Here is a 23,082-nt window from a genome sequence, read left to right on the forward strand (position 1 = left end):
AAGTATTAGTTAATCCACCTAATATCTCAGTCCATACAGTGGCGCGATGGCTCGGCGCACTGTACGAGCTGATGATCGAGACTCTCTTTTGCATCCCTGGTTCGAACCCCGGATGATGACGTCTTTTGCCGATCTTTTACAGCAAGTGCCTGCACGGGGAGCTGTAAGTATTAGTTAATCCACCTAATATCTCAGTCCATACAGTGGCGCGATGGCTCGGCGCACTGTACGAGCTGATGATCGAGACTCTCTTTTGCATCCCTGGTTCGAACCCCGGGTGATGACGTCTTTTGCCGATCTTTTACAGCAAGTGCCTGCACGGGGAGCTGTAAGTATTAGTTAATCCACCTAATATCTCAGTCCATACAGTGGCGCGATGGCTCGGCGCACTGTACGAGCTGATGATCGAGACTCTCTTTTGCATCCCTGGTTCGAACCTCGGGTGATGACGTCTTTTACAGCAAGTGCCTGCACGGGGAGCTGTAAGTATTAGTTAATCCACCTAATATCTCAGTCCATACAGTGGCGCGATGGCTCGGCGCACTGTACGAGCTGATGATCGAGACTCTCTTTTGCATCCCTGGTTCGAACCCCGGGTGATGACGTCTTTTGCCGATCTTTTACAGCAAGTGCCTGCACGGGGAGCTGTAAGTATTAGTTAATCCACCTAATATCTCAGTCCATACAGTGGCGCGATGGCTCGGCGCACTGTACGAGCTGATGATCGAGACTCTCTTTTGCATCCCTGGTTCGAACCCCGGGTGATGACGTCTTTTGCCGATCTTTTACAGCAAGTGCCTGCACGGGGAGCTGTAAGTATTAGTTAATCCACCTAATATCTCAGTCCATACAGTGGCGCGATGGCTCGGCGCACTGTACGAGCTGATGATCGAGACTCTCTTTTGCATCCCTGGTTCGAACCTCGGGTGATGACGTCTTTTACAGCAAGTGCCTGCACGGGGAGCTGTAAGTATTAGTTAATCCACCTAATATCTCAGTCCATACAGTGGCGCGATGGCTCGGCGCACTGTACGAGCTGATGATCGAGACTCTCTTTTGCATCCCTGGTTCGAACCCCGGGTGATGACGTCTTTTGCCGATCTTTTACAGCAAGTGCCTGCACGGGGAGCTGTAAGTATTAGTTAATCCACCTAATATCTCAGTCCATACAGTGGCGCGATGGCTCGGCGCACTGTACGAGCTGATGATCGAGACTCTCTTTTGCATCCCTGGTTCGAACCCCGGGTGATGACGTCTTTTGCCGATCTTTTACAGCAAGTGCCTGCACGGGGAGCTGTAAGTATTAGTTAATCCACCTAATATCTCAGTCCATACAGTGGCGCGATGGCTCGGCGCACTGTACGAGCTGATGATCGAGACTCTCTTTTGCATCCCTGGTTCGAACCTCGGGTGATGACGTCTTTTACAGCAAGTGCCTGCACGGGGAGCTGTAAGTATTAGTTAATCCACCTAATATCTCAGTCCATACAGTGGCGCGATGGCTCGGCGCACTGTACGAGCTGATGATCGAGACTCTCTTTTGCATCCCTGGTTCGAACCCCGGGTGATGACGTCTTTTGCCGATCTTTTACAGCAAGTGCCTGCACGGGGAGCTGTAAGTATTAGTTAATCCACCTAATATCTCAGTCCATACAGTGGCGCGATGGCTCGGCGCACTGTACGAGCTGATGATCGAGACTCTCTTTTGCATCCCTGGTTCGAACCCCGGGTGATGACGTCTTTTGCCGATCTTTTACAGCAAGTGCCTGCACGGGGAGCTGTAAGTATTAGTTAATCCACCTAATATCTCAGTCCATACAGTGGCGCGATGGCTCGGCGCACTGTACGAGCTGATGATCGAGACTCTCTTTTGCATCCCTGGTTCGAACCTCGGGTGATGACGTCTTTTACAGCAAGTGCCTGCACGGGGAGCTGTAAGTATTAGTTAATCCACCTAATATCTCAGTCCATACAGTGGCGCGATGGCTCGGCGCACTGTACGAGCTGATGATCGAGACTCTCTTTTGCATCCCTGGTTCGAACCCCGGGTGATGACGTCTTTTGCCGATCTTTTACAGCAAGTGCCTGCACGGGGAGCTGTAAGTATTAGTTAATCCACCTAATATCTCAGTCCATACAGTGGCGCGATGGCTCGGCGCACTGTACGAGCTGATGATCGAGACTCTCTTTTGCATCCCTGGTTCGAACCCCGGGTGATGACGTCTTTTGCCGATCTTTTACAGCAAGTGCCTGCACGGGGAGCTGTAAGTATTAGTTAATCCACCTAATATCTCAGTCCATACAGTGGCGCGATGGCTCGGCGCACTGTACGAGCTGATGATCGAGACTCTCTTTTGCATCCCTGGTTCGAACCTCGGGTGATGACGTCTTTTACAGCAAGTGCCTGCACGGGGAGCTGTAAGTATTAGTTAATCCACCTAATATCTCAGTCCATACAGTGGCGCGATGGCTCGGCGCACTGTACGAGCTGATGATCGAGACTCTCTTTTGCATCCCTGGTTCGAACCCCGGGTGATGACGTCTTTTACAGCAAGTGCCTGCACGGGGAGCTGTAAGTATTAGTTAATCCACCTAATATCTCAGTCCATACAGTGGCGCGATGACGTCTTTTGCCGATCTTTTACAGCAAGTGCCTCCACTAGATTGAAGTTTTCACTAGCTAAACGCTACCCATCACTGCATAGCCGACAAGTTGGCCTTTCATGGCACTATCAATTTTCCGTATCATGACCATGTAGATTTTTGGCTTTCCGAGCCGGAACTTTTCGTCACTTGTAAACAAACCTCTTCACTGATTGGTAAACAAATTTCCTACGCTGCTCCGGGGAGGCCTAAAGGGGTTTAAAATTGCCTCAATCGACCAAATTTTCTCACCACATGTACTTCTATTCATGTTCTTCAACATGCAAGCCACAAAAAACTAGACTATGATTGACAACAGGTCAAAAAAATGTTCTCCTGCTGCTTTTTTAGCACTTTTCCTGAAGTAGAACAATCGAGCGGATGGATATAGACTCTAATAGGAGTATGCCACCTGAAGGTTAAGTGAAGCTACAGAGTACAGTATAGGCTATCTGTGACCCTGTAACTGGTAAATATTTATTTTTATGATTCATATTGTGTTATTACCAATAGGGGTTCGTTGGAAGTTTTTTGAGCTTCAATGGTGTCCAATTTCATAGCATATAAAAGCATAAATTTGTAAACACGATATAGGGTATTGGATGTAAAAGTACTTGAGCAGTGAGAAAGAATACAAATACATGTTGTTCGCGGAACTGGTCCACGCAAAAATAATTAGCCTCAATGCTTTTGTCACCCCAACTGTTAAGTTGTGAAAGGGATGTTTTGCAAAACCCAGCCTTATATTATACAGTTTTATTAGTTTAGTTTAGTTAAGTAGATAAAAAAATGGATCAGGAGGGACACTTAAGTCCCCATCAAGGACCCTATAGAGAGAGGAAAAAAAAAACTGAAGGCACAAACACTCAGACCCGATTACATTAGTTTAGTCCAGGCTTACTCAACATTTTAACATTAGGTCATACTGGTATACTCATAGCGTCATACAGGCTATCCGTACCAGATACAGAATGGTCAGAGATGTGTCTTTAATTGTGGCCATCAAATTTGAGCATGAATTTGAGGGGGAAAGAAGTATCTCTTCGATTATTCAGTAGGTTACAAGATTTTTCTAAAATCAATTCATTCATGGAAGTGCACAGATCAATAAACATCACAGGGTGGACGGTAACGAGTATATGGTTGAGTCAAAATTATTTGACCCAGTACCATAGCCTATTAGTACTATTTGTATACAGTACATTGTTTCAAATTATATATTAATATTGATCAACTTTTACCCATTTTTCTTTTTTTCTTTCAGTACATGAATATTTAGTATTTACATGAGAATCTGAATTCCTACCCTGCTGTAAAAAGGTGTTTGAGGAAAAACAAAATTTGTTCAAATAGCTTTCAGAAGATGTATATGAATCAATTGAGAACAAAGTAAGACATGTTGCAGTCACTATTATCAGCAGCCAGAAAGGTTAAAAGTGAGTCTCAATGGCAGGATCTTTTCCAGAAGAATGCTGACCAGATTCCTCGAGTGAATGAACAGCATGATGATGCTGAAGAATCCACTACATGTTACCAGCTAACTCTCAATAATATTGAAGCAATACATAAACCTGTGGTAAGTATTACAGTGTACAATTATTTCTTTCTTTTGCCCTCTTTCCTTTATGTTTGTTAAAAATTCTGTAACCGTCTAGACAGTTCTTTTCTGCCACACTGTCCCTAATGAGTAGCAACTTTATAATCTGACATCACATTTGATTATAACATATTAAAAGCCAACAATGTTATTTCAGGACTAGAGTGCAGTACATGCAGGCTTCACAATCTGGGATATTTACTGGCTAAATATAATATTGATTTTGCTGTGTGCCAGAAGAGAAATGATGCCCTGTCATTTTTCTTCAAAAAATTCAAATTATCCTTTCCCTCTTGCAACAATTCAAGACAAAAGGAAGTTGAATTTTGTTTTTAGCCTGTAAATTTATCATGCACTGACAAGTTTTAGCAAGCAGCTAAAATTGTGAAATTCTTTGCCTGATGTGCATGTATGTAGACCATGGCCCAATCACTTAGAATATGCTTGTGATAGCGTATCAGGTGGAAACATGCACTTCCATGGATGCCTGTTGTATATATTTTACAGAACTAGCTATCACTTTCATCAATAAAATATATAGTTTTCAAAGCTTTCAAGCTTTCATACTAAAATATGTAATGCCTTAGATCTGCGTCACAAGGCTGGAATTTTGACGGGCAAAGAAATGGAGAAAGCAAATCACAAACAAGAGAATGTCAGTAATGTCATGTATATAAAAGATGTTTCCCAAAAGTCTTTCAAACTGCTGGAACAAAAGCAAAAACCATGAAACACACAATAATCACCCCTACTAGACCATCGGAAGATCAACAAATTTACCTAAAAGTACCATTTGTGAATGAGAACATAGAACGGTAGACCCTGGCAACAATCAGCAGATTGGGCATTACAAATCTGAGAACACACTTCATGACTAGGTAATCCATCAGCGAGTCTGTTTTCCGCGCCACGTGACAAACAGGGTTGCCGACCCAACTGCAACCCCTTCAAAATCGCTGTAAAGAATAATATCTGTTTAGCCAAAAACTGTGTCTACAAGATTAAATGCAATCTTTGCTCGTCTACATACATCGGCGAAACGGGATGCACCATTGGAACGAGAATGAAAGAACATCTACGTATGACTAAACAGACCATATACACTCATTTACAAACTCACAATATAAATCAAAAATCTGGAGAAAATATCAATTGCAAATCCTACATCACAACTTACCGAATACCAGTGAAAGAAAAATAATCGAAGCCCTTACCATTAAAGCCAGTAATAACTTAATGAATGGCTGTGCTGGACGTCAATTGGATATTTAAGCTTTTCACATCTTGCTGGTCCGTCTGTGCGCTCCGAATACAGTTTGTTCGCTGGTGCGTTTCAGCTCAGGGGGATTGGTTTTAAAGTTTTTACTTATATACACAGAGTCGGTAGTTTGCACCTCATTCTTTGATAATGCCTTAACCGGCGAAATATTGGAACATACAGCTTTGTATACTTTCTTACTGTGCTTGTTGAAGTCTCATTTTCTACAATTCAATATACATATCTTCTAAGGTAGGCATCGGATAGTGGCTGCGCATGAGACTCTTGTTTAGGTCTCTGGGGTCGATACATATTCTCATTTTCCCCGGCTTTACCACAGTCACTAGACTGGAGACCTAGGGGGTTGGCTCTGAAACTGGCTTTATGATGTTTTGTTTCACAAGCCTATCTAATTCTGCTTTGAGGTTGTCTCGGATTGCCACAGGGAACCTACGGGGTGGATGAACTACAGGTACTGCATTGGGATCTAGCTGTAGTTTATATTCCCCTTCTAGTTGACCTATGCCCTCAAAAACATCATTGTACTCCTAGTACAGGTTTTCAACATTAGTAATTTGCCCCTCCTTCACAACTTTGACGTTTTTACCATCATTTGCATTCATGATCGCATTGACGCCTAGTGGTTTGGCAATGTTTTCATGTCTAACTTCTATGAGACCCATCTGCTGGATCGCTTTGCTGCCCAGCAGAGGGATTGCAATATCATTGTCAACAATCACAAACTCCGGTATTTCTTTCCATTTTTGGGGTTCACCAATTTTAGTTTGCATTTACCATTTGGCTTTGACGTACTCTCATTGTACATGATAATACCTGGCTAGTTTGCTTAATGTTATGCTTACCTAGTTTCTTCATAACTGAACTTAGTAAGATGTTGCAGGTTGCCCCGCTATCAATTTGAAAAGTGACTCTTACTTCATCTATACTCATGTCAGCGTAAATGTGACTTTGTTGCTTATAGTTAATTTAGTTTATATTGTTCTCTGTCTTTGGAGGAGTGAGCAGGTTCACCGTATTGACGTCCTCGAAGTCATCATCTGAGAGGGACTCGGAGGAACTGTCGCCAACGTTGGACACACCTTCCGCTACAGCATTTACCCACGGTTTCCGTTTCATTTTGCCCCTTTTGGGTCCACTCCGTTGGGATCCGCTCGCTGACGCTTTGCGTGTAGCTGTTCTGCATTGAGCTGCAAAATGGTTCTTCCTGTCGCATTTGGAACAGGTCTTTCCATATGCAGGACACTGGTACTTCCCAAAGACGTGTCTGTTCCCACGGTACTTGCATTTCTGAAGTCTGTCGTCTTGCCCGCTTTGTCGGAGCGCGTGCACCTCTGTTTTGGTCTCGATGGTCCTTATCCTTTCTCTGGATAGTTCCGCCGACTGGCACATATCCTCGCATGATTTCATGGTAAGTTTCTGTGCCCGTAGTAATCGCTCTCTGAGTGCCGAATTTGTGATACCACACACGATCCTATCCTGGACAAGCGGGTCATGCAATGATTCAAAGTTATATGTTTGTGCCAGGACTTTGAGTTCAGTGATGTATCTGTCCAACTGCTCCCCTGGCTCCTGAAATCTCGTGAAGAATTTGTATCTTTCTACAGTTTCATTTTGCTTTGGGTTGCAGTAGGCATCAAAGAGTGTGAGGAGCTCTCCAATTTTCGGGGAAACATCAGCAGCGCCTGCAGCTGGTACCGGTTTTATAGTCTCATATATCTCACGTCCGGTAGTGCCCATAAGATAGAGGCACATTTTTCCTTTAACTTATCATCTTTGTCAGACATTGCCAGTTCTGCATATCTTGAATTCTTCTTTCCAGTGTTGCCATCTGCTTGCCAGTTTGGGAGAAGCAAAATCAATCTTCTCTGGTGGGGGAACTTTATCCATACTGTTATTGTAACTCGCGATCTTTTGGCAGAATTTAATTTCAGGAATCGTCTGAATGTTAATTTTAATTCTCCAATGTGTACACGGTTTTGTATTGTACCGGTACGTACAGTAACGCGATTGTTTTCTTTTCTTATTTTCACCTCACCAGACTGTTGTTTCACAAGGCTTTACTACTGTATTATCACCGTGCTGCAGTGTGTTCCCCTTCGTTGCATTATGAACTAGTCGAACACAGTTATATCTTACTGTTATAGTTTAGCGTACAATCTGCAGTTCCTTTCTTTGCTTACCACATCATACTGCATTCTACGTTGCGTCTTGGATTACTGTACTGTTTTATCGCATAGTCCTATACATACGATACTGTGTATGCTATTCTAACGGTGCATTCGCATAGCTGAATCTTAACGAATTGCTGACTAATTCACGGTGATATTCGGGTGATCAGTCCTTCGAATCTCGCAAGAATGGTCCTCAAAATTATCTTAAGTTTACTTCTGACACCATGTTTCAGTTTGTGGCCGTCGAGCGTGTCGTATAAAGAATATAGGAGGCGATCATTTATTTAGTTACAGACTTGGTTTATTATTGTACTTCAGTAGCCATACTCAATGGAGTGCACAGACTCGTAGTGTGTAATATGAAGAGCAAGTACGGTAGCTCATATTGATTAGCTACATAAATGTACTTGTCACACAGTGAGGCTGTGGTTTACAAATCCTGATGATCCAGTTTTGGCAAAGAACACCTTCAATTCTCTTCTCTTATTCTTAGTAACTTAACAGTTGCACTGGAGTGACATGCAATTATCAGTTTAACATGTTCCAAACAGTTCAGGAATACATTGGGGTATGTCCTGTAGGTCAGTTTGGGAGGAATCAGCTGAGCTAAACAAAAGTAGTTTTCATCACTTTTCAGAGCCAGAGACAAAAAAACCCTCCCTGCTGACCTTTCTCTGGATGACGTTTCTGCAGGTAGGGCAAGCCAGACCAAGTGGACTGTGATCAGGGATACCAATACAACCTGCAGGAATCATAGATGCACCAAATTGGTCAAGCTTATCAAAATTGGTGACTGGAAATGTTGTTGCAGACGTAGACCTGGTTACTGCTTACACAGTATTGCTCATATGTATTTACACACTGCACCTTGCATACTGAAATCTCTGAAAAGACATCTTTATGGACCTAAAATGATAATTGCATAGAATTTTGTTGTGGTTTATATTGTGACGACTATAAAAAGTATCATATTGGTATTAAAAAAAAAATCATCTCTCACTTAAGATGGCATACTCCTATTAGAGTCTATAGCAGTCCGCTTTATTGTTCTCCTTCAAGAAAAGTGCCAAAAAGCAGCAGGGGAACATCTTTTGTGACCTGTTATCAATCATGATCTAGTTTTTGTGGCTTGCATGTTGAAGAGCATGAATGGAAGTACATGTAGTGAGGAAATTGTGTCAATTGAGGCCATTTCAGACCCCTTTAAGGCCTGCCAGGAACAGCGTAGGAACACCGAGTGAAGAGGTTTGTTTACAAGTGACAAAAACTTCCGGCTCGGATAGCAAACAATCTACATGGTCATGATACGGAAAATTGATGGTGCCGTAAAAGGCTAACTTGACAGCTATCTGGTGATGGGTAGCGTTTAGCTAGTGAAAACTTCTATCTAGACTTAGTGATTTAGTGTGTAAGTCAATGGGGCTTTTAATGGGCGTATGCTACCTGAAGGATTCTTGCCAGGTTTGTTACTGTTTTATTAAGTTTTTAGATGGACAAGAGTTCACTCTTGTAGCTACATAGTGATTCCAAACACAACCTTTGATTCAAGTCCTACAATTCTTCCATATCAGAAAGACCTATAGGGTCGTCCCCACATCCATTGCTTGTCTCTCTGTGAGCCATCATAGCACTGTGATAGGCCCTTAATAGGGCTTGCAAATTAACTAACCTGTTTCCTGTAGATTCTGCAAACATGGTTTGTTGTGACTGAGTTGAAAATATCTCATGTCCTTTATCTGCTGGGTTAATTACTCTCTCATACTCTTCCTTGCCGAGCCTTCTATAAGCAGGTTTGCAAGAGGAATTAGTTGCCATATCTGTATCAGAAGAGCTAGGAATATCACCAGTGCAATTGGCATCAGCTTCAGCAGCTGTTCAAGCAGTAAAGCCAAACCTGTTACCTGGCTTGAAGGTTGTTGCATGCCTATCAAACATGCCTTTCCTTCTACCCATTCTTCTAAATACTAATCAGTTTTTATCCTTAAAATATACCAATTTTCCAGTGACGCATTCACTAGTTTTGTTTGTAAGCATTTAATTGGAAGTCTAAGCAGTTGAATAGCTGCACATAGAATGATACAAGACAAGACTTATGCTGAGAAACTAGTCAATATGATTGACTACAACTAGTTTGGAATGTTGTTTGAACAGCTCCCTCATTCTAGATCTGGTCACAGCTAATAGCTCTCCTGAGTATTTTTTGCACCAAAATCTGACAAAATACCTTTGAAAAGCAGTGCCAAAGTAACAAGTAACTTTTTCTCTTTCACTTTAGAGCCACAGCTAAGGGCGCATGCTTACTGGATGCTGGGAGTGATAAAATTTTCAGAGGGAAGAAGGCCAACCAAGTTTCCACCAGAAGGGGTAAGTAGCACCAAACTGAGGGACCGTGCTTAAAACACATTGTGTGGACCCAAGAACAATTTAGACATTCAGTAGATGCCTGTCATGCTGATGGAATGACTTCTTATCACACTAGGGAATATGTCAATCATTGGGCTCTCACTTGTTTAAAGTTCAGTACTGTATTATTCATATAGACTGTACAACATGTGTGAGACACCATATGAAGATTCACCCAATAGACAGAGATACACAGAAATGATGTAAGTCACAACTTCTGAAACTATCATAAAAATGAGGTTTAATGTGGAGTTTAAATATCTCAGCTGTTACTTAAGGTGGCATACTCCTATTAGCATCTATATCAACCTGCACAAGTGTTCTCCTTCAGGAAAAGTTCCAAAGAGCAACAGGAGAACATCTTTTTTTATATCTTATCAATTAGGATCTGGTTTTCTTGGTTTGGCTGTTATGGAGCATGAATGGATGTACAAGTGGTACAAAGATTGGGTCAGTTGAGGCAAATTTAGACCACTTTAGGCCTCCCTGGAGCAGCATATGAACATTGTTTACTGCTGAGTAAAGAGGTTTGTTTACAAGTGAGGAAAATTTCAAGCTCTCATAGCAAACAAAAAGTCTGCACAGTCATGATAAAGAAACTTGAGGTTCAAATGAATGTGATAAATTAATTAGAATAAACCAAAAGCAAATAGAATAAAGGGTAATTTAAACCAAGAAATACTGCACGACGCAACTCACATGCATACCTGTAAATGTTACCCACGCTCGACGACACATACAACACTGACACGCAACTGGAAACACAGCATCACACGCATTAAAACAATCAAAGACCATTAACAGGGTGTACTGCTGAGTTTCTGGAGAAAGATTGTAAAACAAACCACCTGCTGCTGAAGAAACAAAGTCTAAACATTCAAGAGTTCTGCTGCCTCCATTGGTCTTTATTATAACTTTCTGTCAAATATCATTGGAGATATGGATATTTTGGCTTCCAGATTAAAGGTACAAAGCCAACATGTCTGGGAGGTAAATGCTCCTAAAAAGGTCAATGCCCGTTCACTGATGCACATATTATATGACATCACGGTCACGCCAATACATGTGTCCAAATGCTTCAAAGCATGCCTTTTTTTTCTTTGTTGATGTTGGATCTGGAAAATAACCATTTCATCCTTAATTAAAAGTCTTGAATTTTAATATATCAACACTGAGGGAACCCTGAAGGATTGATAATCCAACACAATCGTAGAATAGAAAAGGTGAGGGATTTCTCAACCAAGGCTTCCTATACAATTGAGTTTTCTCCTGGCATCTTGAATCCAGTGTAATAACCATTGGCTGGAAACTCACTTCTGATTCTTTGGACTGCACATGATGGTAGCACAACCCTGACGTGTCTTGCTAGGATCCCCCAGCACCTTTGAACCTGTTGACCGTAGGCTATGTATCTGTACTGTACTGCCTAAAAAAAAATATTGAAAGTTCAAAATGTATTAATGTTGGCCCATGATGTCCACAATAACAAGCAGGGATACAATGTACAGTTATGGTTACATTTGTTGTGAATTTACACCTTCCATATTTCATGAAACATTCTTTTGTTCAGACAATTGATTTGCAAAACTCCAGGCCTAAGTACTAGCCTAGCAATAATGAGTATAAAATGACACATATGCCTACCTAACATGGCTGCATAATGCAGCTTACGTCCCGAGCCAAACTTTCAGTATGCAACCAACACTACTACTACTAGTAGTACTATGCACCATACTGTACATGTATGAATACATAGCCAACACACAGTACATATGGGTTGTAAGGATTCTATGGTTGTAAGTCACCGTAACACAACTCACAATATGGTTAAGGCAGTTCCGTGAATTCCAACCACACATGCACAAAATGGACTGGATTTTGTTTGCTTCATTACTAAATTCTTACCACGTTGTATGCTCCTTGCAATAGTTCCGAACGGGTTTCTTCTTTGATATGTTGTGGAGCTTCAATTTCGGCTCATTTGACAGGCTCGAACTGATACGGTTCTATATCCTAACAGTAACACCTCAGGTCCACCCTCAACATTTGGTTCAATATTGGCATGATCCTCGCCTTCACTCTCAGCTTCGAATATTACAGTAGAAAGGGCACTCTATTTCTAGTACAATTTCACTGCCTGGTGAAGAACCACTATCACTTTGAACTTCGGTTGCCACATTTGGTTCTAAATCTGACATTCGACGGGAAATTTAGATTTGATTTCGCGCTGACTTGTTATCGATTGTTTTGTGTATTTATGTACACGTGTCGGAGTGTAGGTATGATGTTCGGAGGAAACAGCGAGAGCAAATCGTGTTCCTAAAATGTTGTCACATTAGGTCATGAGATTACGAAAACAAATTTCGAAGGGAAAAATCAAGTTTTTAACTGGCAGAGTGGTTGATATATGTTCTAGAGAACATGCTTAAATGGATCCCAAAAATACAGGATGTTGAAATTTTCGTGTCATGCCATAATCAGTAAGAATTTGAAAATTGCCATTTTAGACTCTATGAGCCTTAAGTATAGCTAAGGGGGTATTGGTTATGATGTGTAATCACGGAATATGACAAAAACGTCTCATCATTTTACGCTTGAGTGATTTGGGGGCAAATTTTGTGAAAAATCACCAAAATATCGCAATGTGGCACGAGATTGACACAGACGTAACAACACATTGGTACACCATGTGCCCCAAAATGCACTGACGAAGTAATAATTAGACTGGAAGAACATGTTCATGGCCTGTAGAGACCACTGTACTACCTGTGTCTGTTGTTTTGATCTGTGTGTTATTGAGATGTGTAGTAGTACAAGTAAAGGATGGTATAAGGAGCCACTAATTTCAATGTTAAACTATAGAACAAGTAAAACCTGAGGAACTGAAGTTGTACATCTGGTGAGTAGTCTACTTTTATACAGTGTAGTGCTGATAGTCGTGATCGATTAATCGCCAGTAGTCGCGATTACACTTTGGAAGTTTGATTAATCGCTCTCAAAACCTAAGTTGCGATTACTGGACTAAAGCTAGCACTACACACAATCTGCTATTGAAAAATAGCCTAACCTACCAAAACAACACTTAAGCAGTTTGTCAGCAAATATCGCAAACACAGGTTCTTACAATGCTACACTAGAACTGTGCTGTGTTAAAAATCAGTAAGCACCTGTTCAGGTTAGACTCATGCGTTTACTTGTTAGTAATACGATTGTTCTGCAGTGCAACATTTAGTCCTAGCAATGTTTCATCATTGCGCATAATTGCAAATTCCCAAATTTATTAATCTTTAATGATTGCCAAAGAATTTGTAATTTCTTCAAACATGCATGTTTACAGTATATTTCATTTCTGGCCAGTGGTTCACATGTATCATATGTCTGATAGAGTGTGTCGATTGCGGTGAAGTTTCATTTCAATGCGTCATAATATGTGCGTGCTATCACGCTAGGCTAAAGCCTAGCCTAGAAGGTGAACGTCCTTCTACAGAAAACTCTTGCATAGTAATAATCACACCGCTACAGGGTGTTGCATCTATTCATTTTTTTGCTGTCATTAGTGCTAGTAGTTGTAGTAGCCTTGTAGATCCATTCCAAAGTTTTTGATTTACTTTGGAGGATTTTAAGAAATGTTGAATATTGAAATTTGTTGACAGTTTTTGTTTGGTAGATGTTTTAACATGAATTAGACATCACACATTAAGACTTGAAAGAACAAATACGGACAGTGCACCATGGAGAAAGATTTGTTTGACTGTATTTCTGCAATGTAGAAATGACAGTGATGATGCCATAACTGTAACCGAGTATCGCGAGAAGAGCTATGCGATTAATCAACTACAAAAGTAAGAGTTGACTATCAGCACTAATACTGTGTACCTAGCAGAGCAAAAAGCGACAGTCAGAATTAAAATGCATACATTACAACGTAATATATGTGGTGTAAGAATCAGTTTTATTGAGACCCAGACTGCAATCAGAATAAGGATAGGCCTGTATACAGTAACACATTTGTAACTGGAAAGCTCACACCTTCACAATGTCAGACTAAGATTGGATGGCATGGGCTGATGAAATAAATGCAAAAGTGGCAAAATATACATCAGCCCCAGCAAGTTACACAAAGGGATGCAGGATGTGGACAGGTGCCTACACCATCAGTATGCCAGGGGCACCAGCATATGGCATTATCCGCACAATGCTATCCCTGGCAGCTAAGAGAAGAGCCACATTCCAGCATCTGCTCTTCAAAGTATTGTGCAAAGAAATTAATTTTGAAGTACCAAATCATTTCACATCTCCCACATACTGTATGCCACAACAGCCTATGCGTGGAGGTGTCACATCCATTGCTTGTGTCTCTGTGAGCCATCATAGCACTGTGACAGGCCCTTAATAAGACTTGCAAATTTACTAACCTGTTTATTGTAGATTTCGTCATATATCAGAGGAGAGTACTGCTTTAGTCAGTGCTCTGTAGAGAGACCTGTTTAGGTGTACTACATCAGAATGATAAGCTGCAGCCATTGTTCTACTGGACCCATTACATGCCTTGCCATCAGCATCAGTTGTGAGGTACATGACCGTACCCATTCTTCATAATAATAATCAGTTTTTATCCTTAAAATATACCAATTTTCCAGTGACCTATTCACTAGTTTGTTTGTATACAAATGCTTATAAGCATTTATTGGAAGTCTAAGCAGTTGAATAGCTGCACATAGAATGATACAAGACAAGACTTACACTGAGAAACTAGTCAATATCATCTACAACAACGATTTAGGAACGTTGTTTGAACAGCGCCCTCATTCTAGATCTGGTCACAGCTAGTACATAGCTCTCCTGAGTATTTTTCACCAACATCTGACAAAATACCTTTGAAAAGCAGTGCCAAAGTAACAAGTAACTTTTTCTCTTTCACTTTAGAGCCACAGCTAAGGGCGCATGCTTACTGGATGCTGGGAGTGATAACATTTTCAGAGGGAAGAAGGCCAACCAAGTTTCCACCAGAGGGGGTAAGTAGCACCAAACTGAGGGACTGTGCTTAAAACACATTGTGTGGACCCAAGAACAATTTAGACATTCAGTAGATGCCTGTCATGCTGATGGAATAACTTCTAATCACACTAGGGAATATGTCAACCATTGGGCTCTCACTTGTTTAAAGTTCAGTACTGTATTATTCATATAGACTGTACAACATGAGTGAGACACCATATGAAGATTCACACAATAGACAGAGATAAACAAAAATGATATAAGTCATTACTTCTGAAACTATCATAAAAAGAGGTTTAAAGTGGATTTTAGAAATGTCAGCTGTTACTTAAGCTGGCATACTCCTATTACAGTAGCTTCTATATCAATCAGCGCCAAGTGTGCTTCTTCAGAAAAAGTGCCAAAAAGCAACAGGAGACATCTTTTTTGATATGTCATCAATCACTGGACTGGTTTATGTTTTTAGTTCTACCATGTAGCTTGTACTCTCCCTCTCTCTGAGTTGTGCTCTCCTCCTTCTGTATGCTCTGTCTCTCTTATATAGTCTATCATACTGTTGTTTCCTTTGCATCTGTTTCAGAGTCTGGATACATGGACTATTTGAGCTCACCTCTAATCCTGCAGCTTCCATCTTCCTGGCTATGGACTCTTCAGGCCCTTTATTTGTAATGTTTGTGGCACTGTGGTCCCTGTACTGACTGTTGCGTGAAATGTTTGTGCTATGTTTTGGAATGGAAACTCTAGAGCATTATTGACTACCTCTGCTTTTTGAGTGGAAGTCTGAAACTGAGTGGACCATAAACATTTGCTGCAGGTGGGTGTCTCAGGTATTTCATTTACAGTACTGATTTGGCTTAACTCCTCTTTTCTGACTGAACCCCAAACACAGTGACATAAGTCTTAACTTGGCCAGGCTATCTTGGAGGTTGCAGTACAAGCTATGTACCAGGAGGCACCCTTCCAGATAAGTGGGAGTGCTGTTTAACCATTAAAATAACAATGAATGGACATAAATAAACTTGGTTTACTTGCAGATTGCGAACAATAGTTATTCTTAAGAGATGTAAATTTGGTTTTTTATTAGAGTTGAAGTATGAAACTTTGTTTCCGAGCGAAAACATGTTACTTGAAGCAAAATAAAGATGCCCCGCCCATTCTGCTAGGACGCTTCCATTTTTCAAAAATGCGTTTTCTCTTTTTATTTTTTTCTATTTTGTTTAATATAAATTTGGCATGAGACATGTTAATCAGGTTAACTTTGATGGAATAATTTATACCAGTGGAAAAACTTAACAGTTATTACTTTCATTTCGGATCATTTCCGAACAAGATAACACACTAAGGGTGTGACCATTTAAACGATTAACTGTTTAACCGGCCGCAAATGCACTATCTGTTTAGAAAATCACAAACCGTATAAACGGAAAATTAAAAAAAAAAATCAAATACATTTTAAACATGAAAATTATTTAAAAATATGTAAAGAACTGAGTAATGTACTGCAAACTATCAATAAAAAACAGAAAAACGATGTTTTAGGCATGAATAATGTGTTCAATATAACTATAGTATTAGGCCAATAGTCACAAGCTCATGATAGTGTCGTCAATTCGTTTTCTCAGTTTAAATTTGCGACATATATCACCCGTGTACACCGATCAATGGCATGGTGAAATCCAGTGTGAAAATATGTCGATGCCAAAAGACGCAAATGGTCGTTCTAGAAAGTATCGTAATAACATTAACAACACAAGGCCAGTTGGCTCTCTCAGGTCCGCACGTATACAGCCATTTTTTCCACACATGGTATTATACTGTGCATGCATTTTGGGCGGGACTGCGGCAAACATAAAAGAATATGAATGAAAATGATAAACCTTACGATATTTTTCACAAATATTGATGCTTAGATAAGTGCTTCCTCACAATCAACGAGCCGCCCCAAAATTCGCTCCGCTTACGTAAAACTTCTATATATATATAACACGTGGAAAAAATTCGAGTTTTTACACGCATAATTCCCACTGACATTGGTCATAGAACATAAGTAGGTCATTGACATTTGAACTTGCCCAAGTTCATCGCATCATGGGAACGACACAACACATTGAACATGATGTTACATTCTTCCGCCATCTGGACTCAGAGTGTAAATTTTGGTGTAATATGCAAATTATGAATGGTACTGCGCTGCGCGGTTAAAATTTAACCTATTGCGACAACAATTTTGGGAAGCTGTTGTTGAAGAAACTTTTGTATCAAATGTAAAGTACTGTATCATGTATGTGACACAAGAGAAAGAAAATGAAATCGGAGGCTGCTACAACCCATCGCAAAACACGTGCGTAATTTGTTTTCTAAACATGACTTTTAATGAGTAATCAGGAAAGGTGGGTAAGTTTGTTAAGTTAGGCGAGTTTTTGTTTAAAAACTTTTGATAGATAGACAAATATATTGTTTTTTTTTCTTCAAAAGTTACGTTGTTGCCGAAGGCCTAGTTATATAAATTCAGTGATCTGAACTTCTGAAGACCACGATATACTGATCAGGTGTGTTATTCTTTTCATCAATTATTACACGTAATGTTCGCAATATTATTGGGCCTAATTAGTAATTAACATACATTGATCGTTGTCTTGTTACCTGAATTGCTACTTTTTTGAAAAATAAAAAAAAACCCTTAATTATTGTACTCATGTCCTATTTTCATTAAAAGTTGAGTGACATTACTTCGAAAAAGCCGCAACCGGGAAACAGCGTTTAAAAGTTTAACCTACCGGCAGGTTATACGGTTAAATGGTTAGTGAAATATCCGTTAGGTCACACCCTTATAACACAAAAAAAAAAAAAAAAACTTTATGGAATAAAAATATACTGAAAACCATATCGCAAAAACACAAAATCGCCTATAACTCGAAAACGGAAGGAGATTTTGACTTTTGTCAGCTGTGTAGGGATTTCCTAAACCGAATTTTGATGCGCTCTATCCACCTGTGTCATTTATGAGCTTCTCTGATGTAAGCTGCAGTACGTAATTTCTCTATACCAGTTCCGCAACATTTATTTACGCAGTAAACATTGTTCATTATGTTCAATGTTCAAAGTTGTGCTCCACACGCTTCACAGATATTGTTTTATGTCGTTCATTTTCAATTCTAGTTTAAAATTACATTTTCGAACGATGCATTGCATGCCTTGTCAAACATTCCTGATTAGTAAAACTAAGGAAGGATATTTGATTGATATGATTTTATGAGCTGTTCTACTTGAAAAATGATGATAAAATCGAAAAACAAAACATTTACTTCTCATGTGACGCATACCGGGAGACTCATAAAAACCCCCTTCTCATTAAATTAAATTTACATGCCGTCAGGCCAGTTGAAAGCCCTCCCCAGTAATGTTTGATCAGCTCTTCCCAATAAACAATACTCAGATAAGCAATGAAAATATATTCATTTTCCACAGGTTTCTCCCCAACTTGGGCCCAAGCCACTGCTTTATTTTCCTAGCAGTCATGGAAACAATTGTTTGCAACTCTTTGGCTGGCCAGGGGTTTTCAAGTTTTATTAATAGCACAACTTCTGATTGGTTTATTCAAGATAAACTTTCTATCCCTGCTGGATTGTTCTACTTATATATATGAATGAATATTTGGTTTTCAATTAACTTAGTTACAGGTAACATCCATTCCATTATGAACAGTAGGGGCAAAATAATGTTTGCTTCTAGAGTAAGCCAACCAAAGGTTCTGCAGTGCTAAACCCCCCACGAAGATAAATACTATGCTAATTAACAGATGGTAGGCGTGAATTTGACAAAGCCAGGTTTATGATTGGACTAGGCCTCTCAAAAAAGTTTGGTCGCTGGGGATATCCAGGGTAGGGAATGCACATGTAAGCAGCATACTGTAGGTGGCCCAGACCCAGGCTGCGACCTTAATTACCAGGGCAGTCCATCTGCATTCGCGGGCAACTTACAGTAACTGGGTTAGGGGGAAAGTAACAGGATGTTTTTTATTTTGCGTGCATTGAAGCCGGGGGGAAGATTTTTTGGTTTGAAAGTGAGTGCGGTAAACGGTACTGTAGTACGTCAAGTAACACAGGAATTTATTGGAAAAAAAGATCTCTTTGATATCCAGCTACGACTGTTTCATTGTGTAAATTTTTTTTTTATTTCTTGTTTTTCTGACGCTGGGTTCATTGGTGAGTTACTTAAACTTATCTTAGTTTAATACCTGCCTATAACTTAAGTACTTGTTACGATCGACCAAGACCAGTTTTTATTATCCTAGCCAAATAATTTTTCAAACACCTAGTACAGAACTTACTCTGTCTTATATACAATCAAACTTTTGCAACGTTTGTAATATTCCTTGGCCACTTCTGGTATAGTCTGAAAACGGCTGTAGTTACACTAAGGATTCAACGTAGGTCACAACCTTGATATGTCTAGAATTGCCTTTGCCGTTGTTGATCGCGATAACTTTCGTGGAAATTTCGTTGAAACTACGTTGACAACCGTGCCCGCAGTAGTCTAAATCTTAATGAAATTATTTTTTTGTTATTATTTTTTTTTATCGATTTTCAACTTTTCTTATCGATCGTTGATTTTTTTTCAATGGGAGTTAAGCGAAATCAGTACTGTAGTTGTGTGCTGTCAGTGTGGGATATTAGCAGAGATCTCTTTGTAGCATTTGGAATGAATGGAAATGTGTACTTCCTGCCCCTCTTGCATACAAATGAATGCTTTGGGCAATGTGAATGATTTCCAATGTAGCAATTTGCAAGGCAGTCTTAACATGTTGATAAAGCCTTCACAACTTTGCAGTGGTCGTATTTGAGGGCTTTAATTCCTGCAAGTAGTCACCTCTGCCAGTACAAGGCAGGTCAAGTCCTCTGCAATGCACTTTTGTATCAAGTGCTTCCTAGTCACAGTTTGTGCAGGTAACATATCAGAGGAGAGTACTGCTTTAGCCAGTGCTCTGCGGAGTGACTTGAGTAGGTGAACTTGGTCTAACAGCATATGGTTCTCTGTTTCAGAATGAGTAGCTGCAGCCATTGTACCAGTGAACCCTTTAACATGCCTTGCCATCAGCATCAGTTGTTAGGCACTTCTCCTTTAGTGGGTTCTTACCAGTAAGTAATATGGATGCACAAATCTTTCCACCATTCTGTTCATCTTTGACATTGGCATCTTTACTGAACAGCCCTCATTGCCTGGAAATTGCAACTTGTGACCCCTTCTTCTATTCATTTCACCAATTAAGTTACAGTTGTTACTGTGATTGTAATCAAAATTAATTTATCCATGGTGACATTCTCAACAATTACATCTCTGTATTGGCTTGCACGAACAAATGGAGTCTTACTTTTTGCATTACGCAGACAGGTATGATATTGACGATCATATTCTGCAAAAATTGGAGAGTCTTTTGAGAGGCCATGCAGTTGCAGTGTCTTCTTTATACACCCCTTTTCTGACATATCATTTTCATTCATTTCTTCTATTGCAGGTCCAAACTGGTTGGCTGACTTTTGTAGTGTTCTGACAGCGGGACTGGGAAGAGAGATGCTGCTGAGCAATCTATGAGCTGCACTTGAACTGATCTACATCTGATGCAAGCCTAACTGCCGTGCAATGTTTAGTTCTGTGGGATTCTTGCCAGGTTTGCTTCTTGGTTTAAACCTTTGTAGATGGGCAAGAGCTTACAGTACCTTTGTATCTTCAGAGAATGCATCCAAACACAACCTTTGAGCCAAGTCCCACAAATTCTTCATATCTAAGTTTGCAAGAGGAATAGGTGCCACATCAGAAGGGGTAGGCATGTCACCAGTGCAGTTGGCATCAGCTGTACGAGCTGTAAAACCGAACCTGTTACCTGGCTTCAATGTTGTTGCACGCCTACCAAACATATCTTTCCTTTTACCCATTAAAATATGACAATTTCCTAGTGACCTATTCAGTGGCGTCTTTCGCGACTGACTGCACTTTTGTTCTGAACTTTTTTTCGATACATTTGTCTCCACTGGCGCTCACTTCACAAAGTTATTAGCCTCCCCAAGCAAATGTTTTTTACCTACTGAAAGAAAGATAATTTGCAATGTGTTTTTCAATGGTTAAACTGATATCATTATTACCATAAATATTGTATTGACTTCCCCAATAATTCTAACCAATATGGAAGGGTAATAACACAGCATATGATTGTATGTTATTGGCATGCGATGTAAAAACAGGTGCATGACTATATGATATGCACATTGACATGTGTAACACGCGAAACGTGAACAATTTTGGTTATATTTTTCCCAAATCAGCCCCCCCAAATCATATTGGGCCCCTACGCCTATGACGGTAGTTCTATTAGGCATTTTTTTTGGAGTATTCAAAATCATACCAAGTTTTGTGTGGTGGAGTATAAGAATCGCGAGATTCAATTTATGAAAGTGGCAAGACAAACGTGGTAAATATGACTGATTAAAGGCCAATTTTGACCGAAATTTTTTCAATTTTTAGGTCATTCACAATCACAGGAATATATGAATAGGCCTAGATAAACTGTAGTGCGACAGTCGGAAATTCCAACTGTCGCACTCCAATTTTCCAACTATCGTCAGTTTTATCAAGTTCGGGGGTGAGACACCCCCACACCCACCCCCCCTCTAGCCACGTCCCTGGGTGTAAGTCACAACTTCTCAAACAATCATTAAAAGAGGTTTAATGTGGAGTCTAAAAAATTTCCATTGTTAGTTTAGATGGCATAATCCTATTAGCATTTACATCAATCCACCACAAGTGTTCTCATTCAGAAAAAGCAACAGGAGAACAACTTTCTTGATATGTTATCAATTAGGGTCTGGTGTTTTCTTGGCAGGGATGTTAGATACAAGTGATACAAAAATTTGGTCAGTTGAGGTAAGTTTAGACCAATTTAGGCCTCCCTGGAACAGCATACAAAAATTGATTTCTGCTGAGTAAAGAGGTTTGTTTACAAGTGAGGAAAACTTCAGTCTCTTATAGTAAACAAGCAATCTGCATGGTTATGATATAGAAAATTGAGGGTGCTATGAATGGCCAACTTGTCAGCTATCCAGTAATTGGTTGCATTAAGCTTGTGAGAGCTAAATAGATTAAGGGATCACATTACTTTTTGATTTAGTGTGTATTGGGGCATTTAATAGGTGTATACTACCACAGACCCTTTTATCATGCCGACTAGTATTCAGCAATTGGTTGAGCAATATTGTGTGTCTATGTGTAGGATATTTTATTTGACCGCATAAGAATCATAAACATTTTCAGAAGTCCAACACCTGTTAACAAACAATTTAATAACTTGTTAGTAGTTTTATTTTACCATCATTTGGTAGCATAGAATGCCATTAGTTGAATCACAGAAACTATATTTGATAAGTTGAAACTATGAACAATTAACAGTGTGTTTTGTTTGTTTTCTATCAAAATAGGAATTAATGGCCAAAGAAGTTCAAAATTCCAAGGCTGCTACTAGTGCTTGAGGGAAGACTTAAAGCAGAAAGAATGCCTAATGACAGAGAAAGAAGACATATTATACAGACACTGTGTGACTACATGGTAGGATATACATGTGTCACAAGTGACACATAGTGACCCTTTCTAGAAAGTAACGCTCAATTGATAATCAAGAAACCACGCAAACACTCTGCTTTTAATTCTCATGGATTTATTGGCACAAGATATTTCAATGATTATTGGTAAAAGAAAACATAAAAGAAATGCACATATGAAAATAACTACACCCCCTTGGATACTTATCCAGTGAATGCTAACTGACACTGCTATAGTACGCTTTAGGACAGGCTTCAGAAGATCACCGCCCACAAGGTAGTCGCTATAGGCGGAGTCAAACCATTCAGCTTTTGGCACGTGTCAAAGGTACATACCTGTATCCGGCGTCTTAAAAGTGTGGACCAGACCACAGCTATTGGCACGGAAGAATACCCCCGTGA

The 23,082-nt window shown here is 40.0% G+C and overlaps 1 protein-coding gene across 6 annotated transcripts in view; it reads left to right on the forward strand.

Annotated features, from left to right (window-relative positions):
- Positions 1-2,997: 2,997 nt before the first annotated feature.
- Positions 2,998-23,082, forward strand: part of LOC139977964 (uncharacterized) — a 33,151-nt gene continuing 13,066 nt past the window's right edge. The window contains exons 1-7 of one of the 6 annotated variants that reach the window (XM_071987805.1): positions 2,998-3,112; positions 3,908-4,219; positions 8,328-8,512; positions 9,966-10,054; positions 15,020-15,108; positions 20,607-20,759; positions 22,561-22,687. In XM_071987805.1, the coding sequence (XP_071843906.1) occupies positions 22,634-22,687 (54 nt within the window). In that variant the 5' untranslated portion in view covers positions 2,998-3,112; positions 3,908-4,219; positions 8,328-8,512; ... (2 more) ...; positions 20,607-20,759; positions 22,561-22,633. Of the gene's footprint in view, positions 3,113-3,907; positions 4,220-8,327; positions 8,513-9,965; positions 10,055-15,019; positions 15,109-19,720; positions 20,230-20,606; positions 20,760-22,560; positions 22,688-23,082 lie in introns of those variants that run through there. The other 5 variants (XM_071987806.1, XM_071987807.1, XM_071987804.1 and 2 more) reach the window with 5 other exon arrangements.

Source organism: Apostichopus japonicus, chromosome 12, assembly GCF_037975245.1.
Source record: "Apostichopus japonicus isolate 1M-3 chromosome 12, ASM3797524v1, whole genome shotgun sequence".
In the NCBI taxonomy this organism is placed as follows: Eukaryota; Metazoa; Echinodermata; class Holothuroidea; order Aspidochirotida; family Stichopodidae; genus Apostichopus; species Apostichopus japonicus.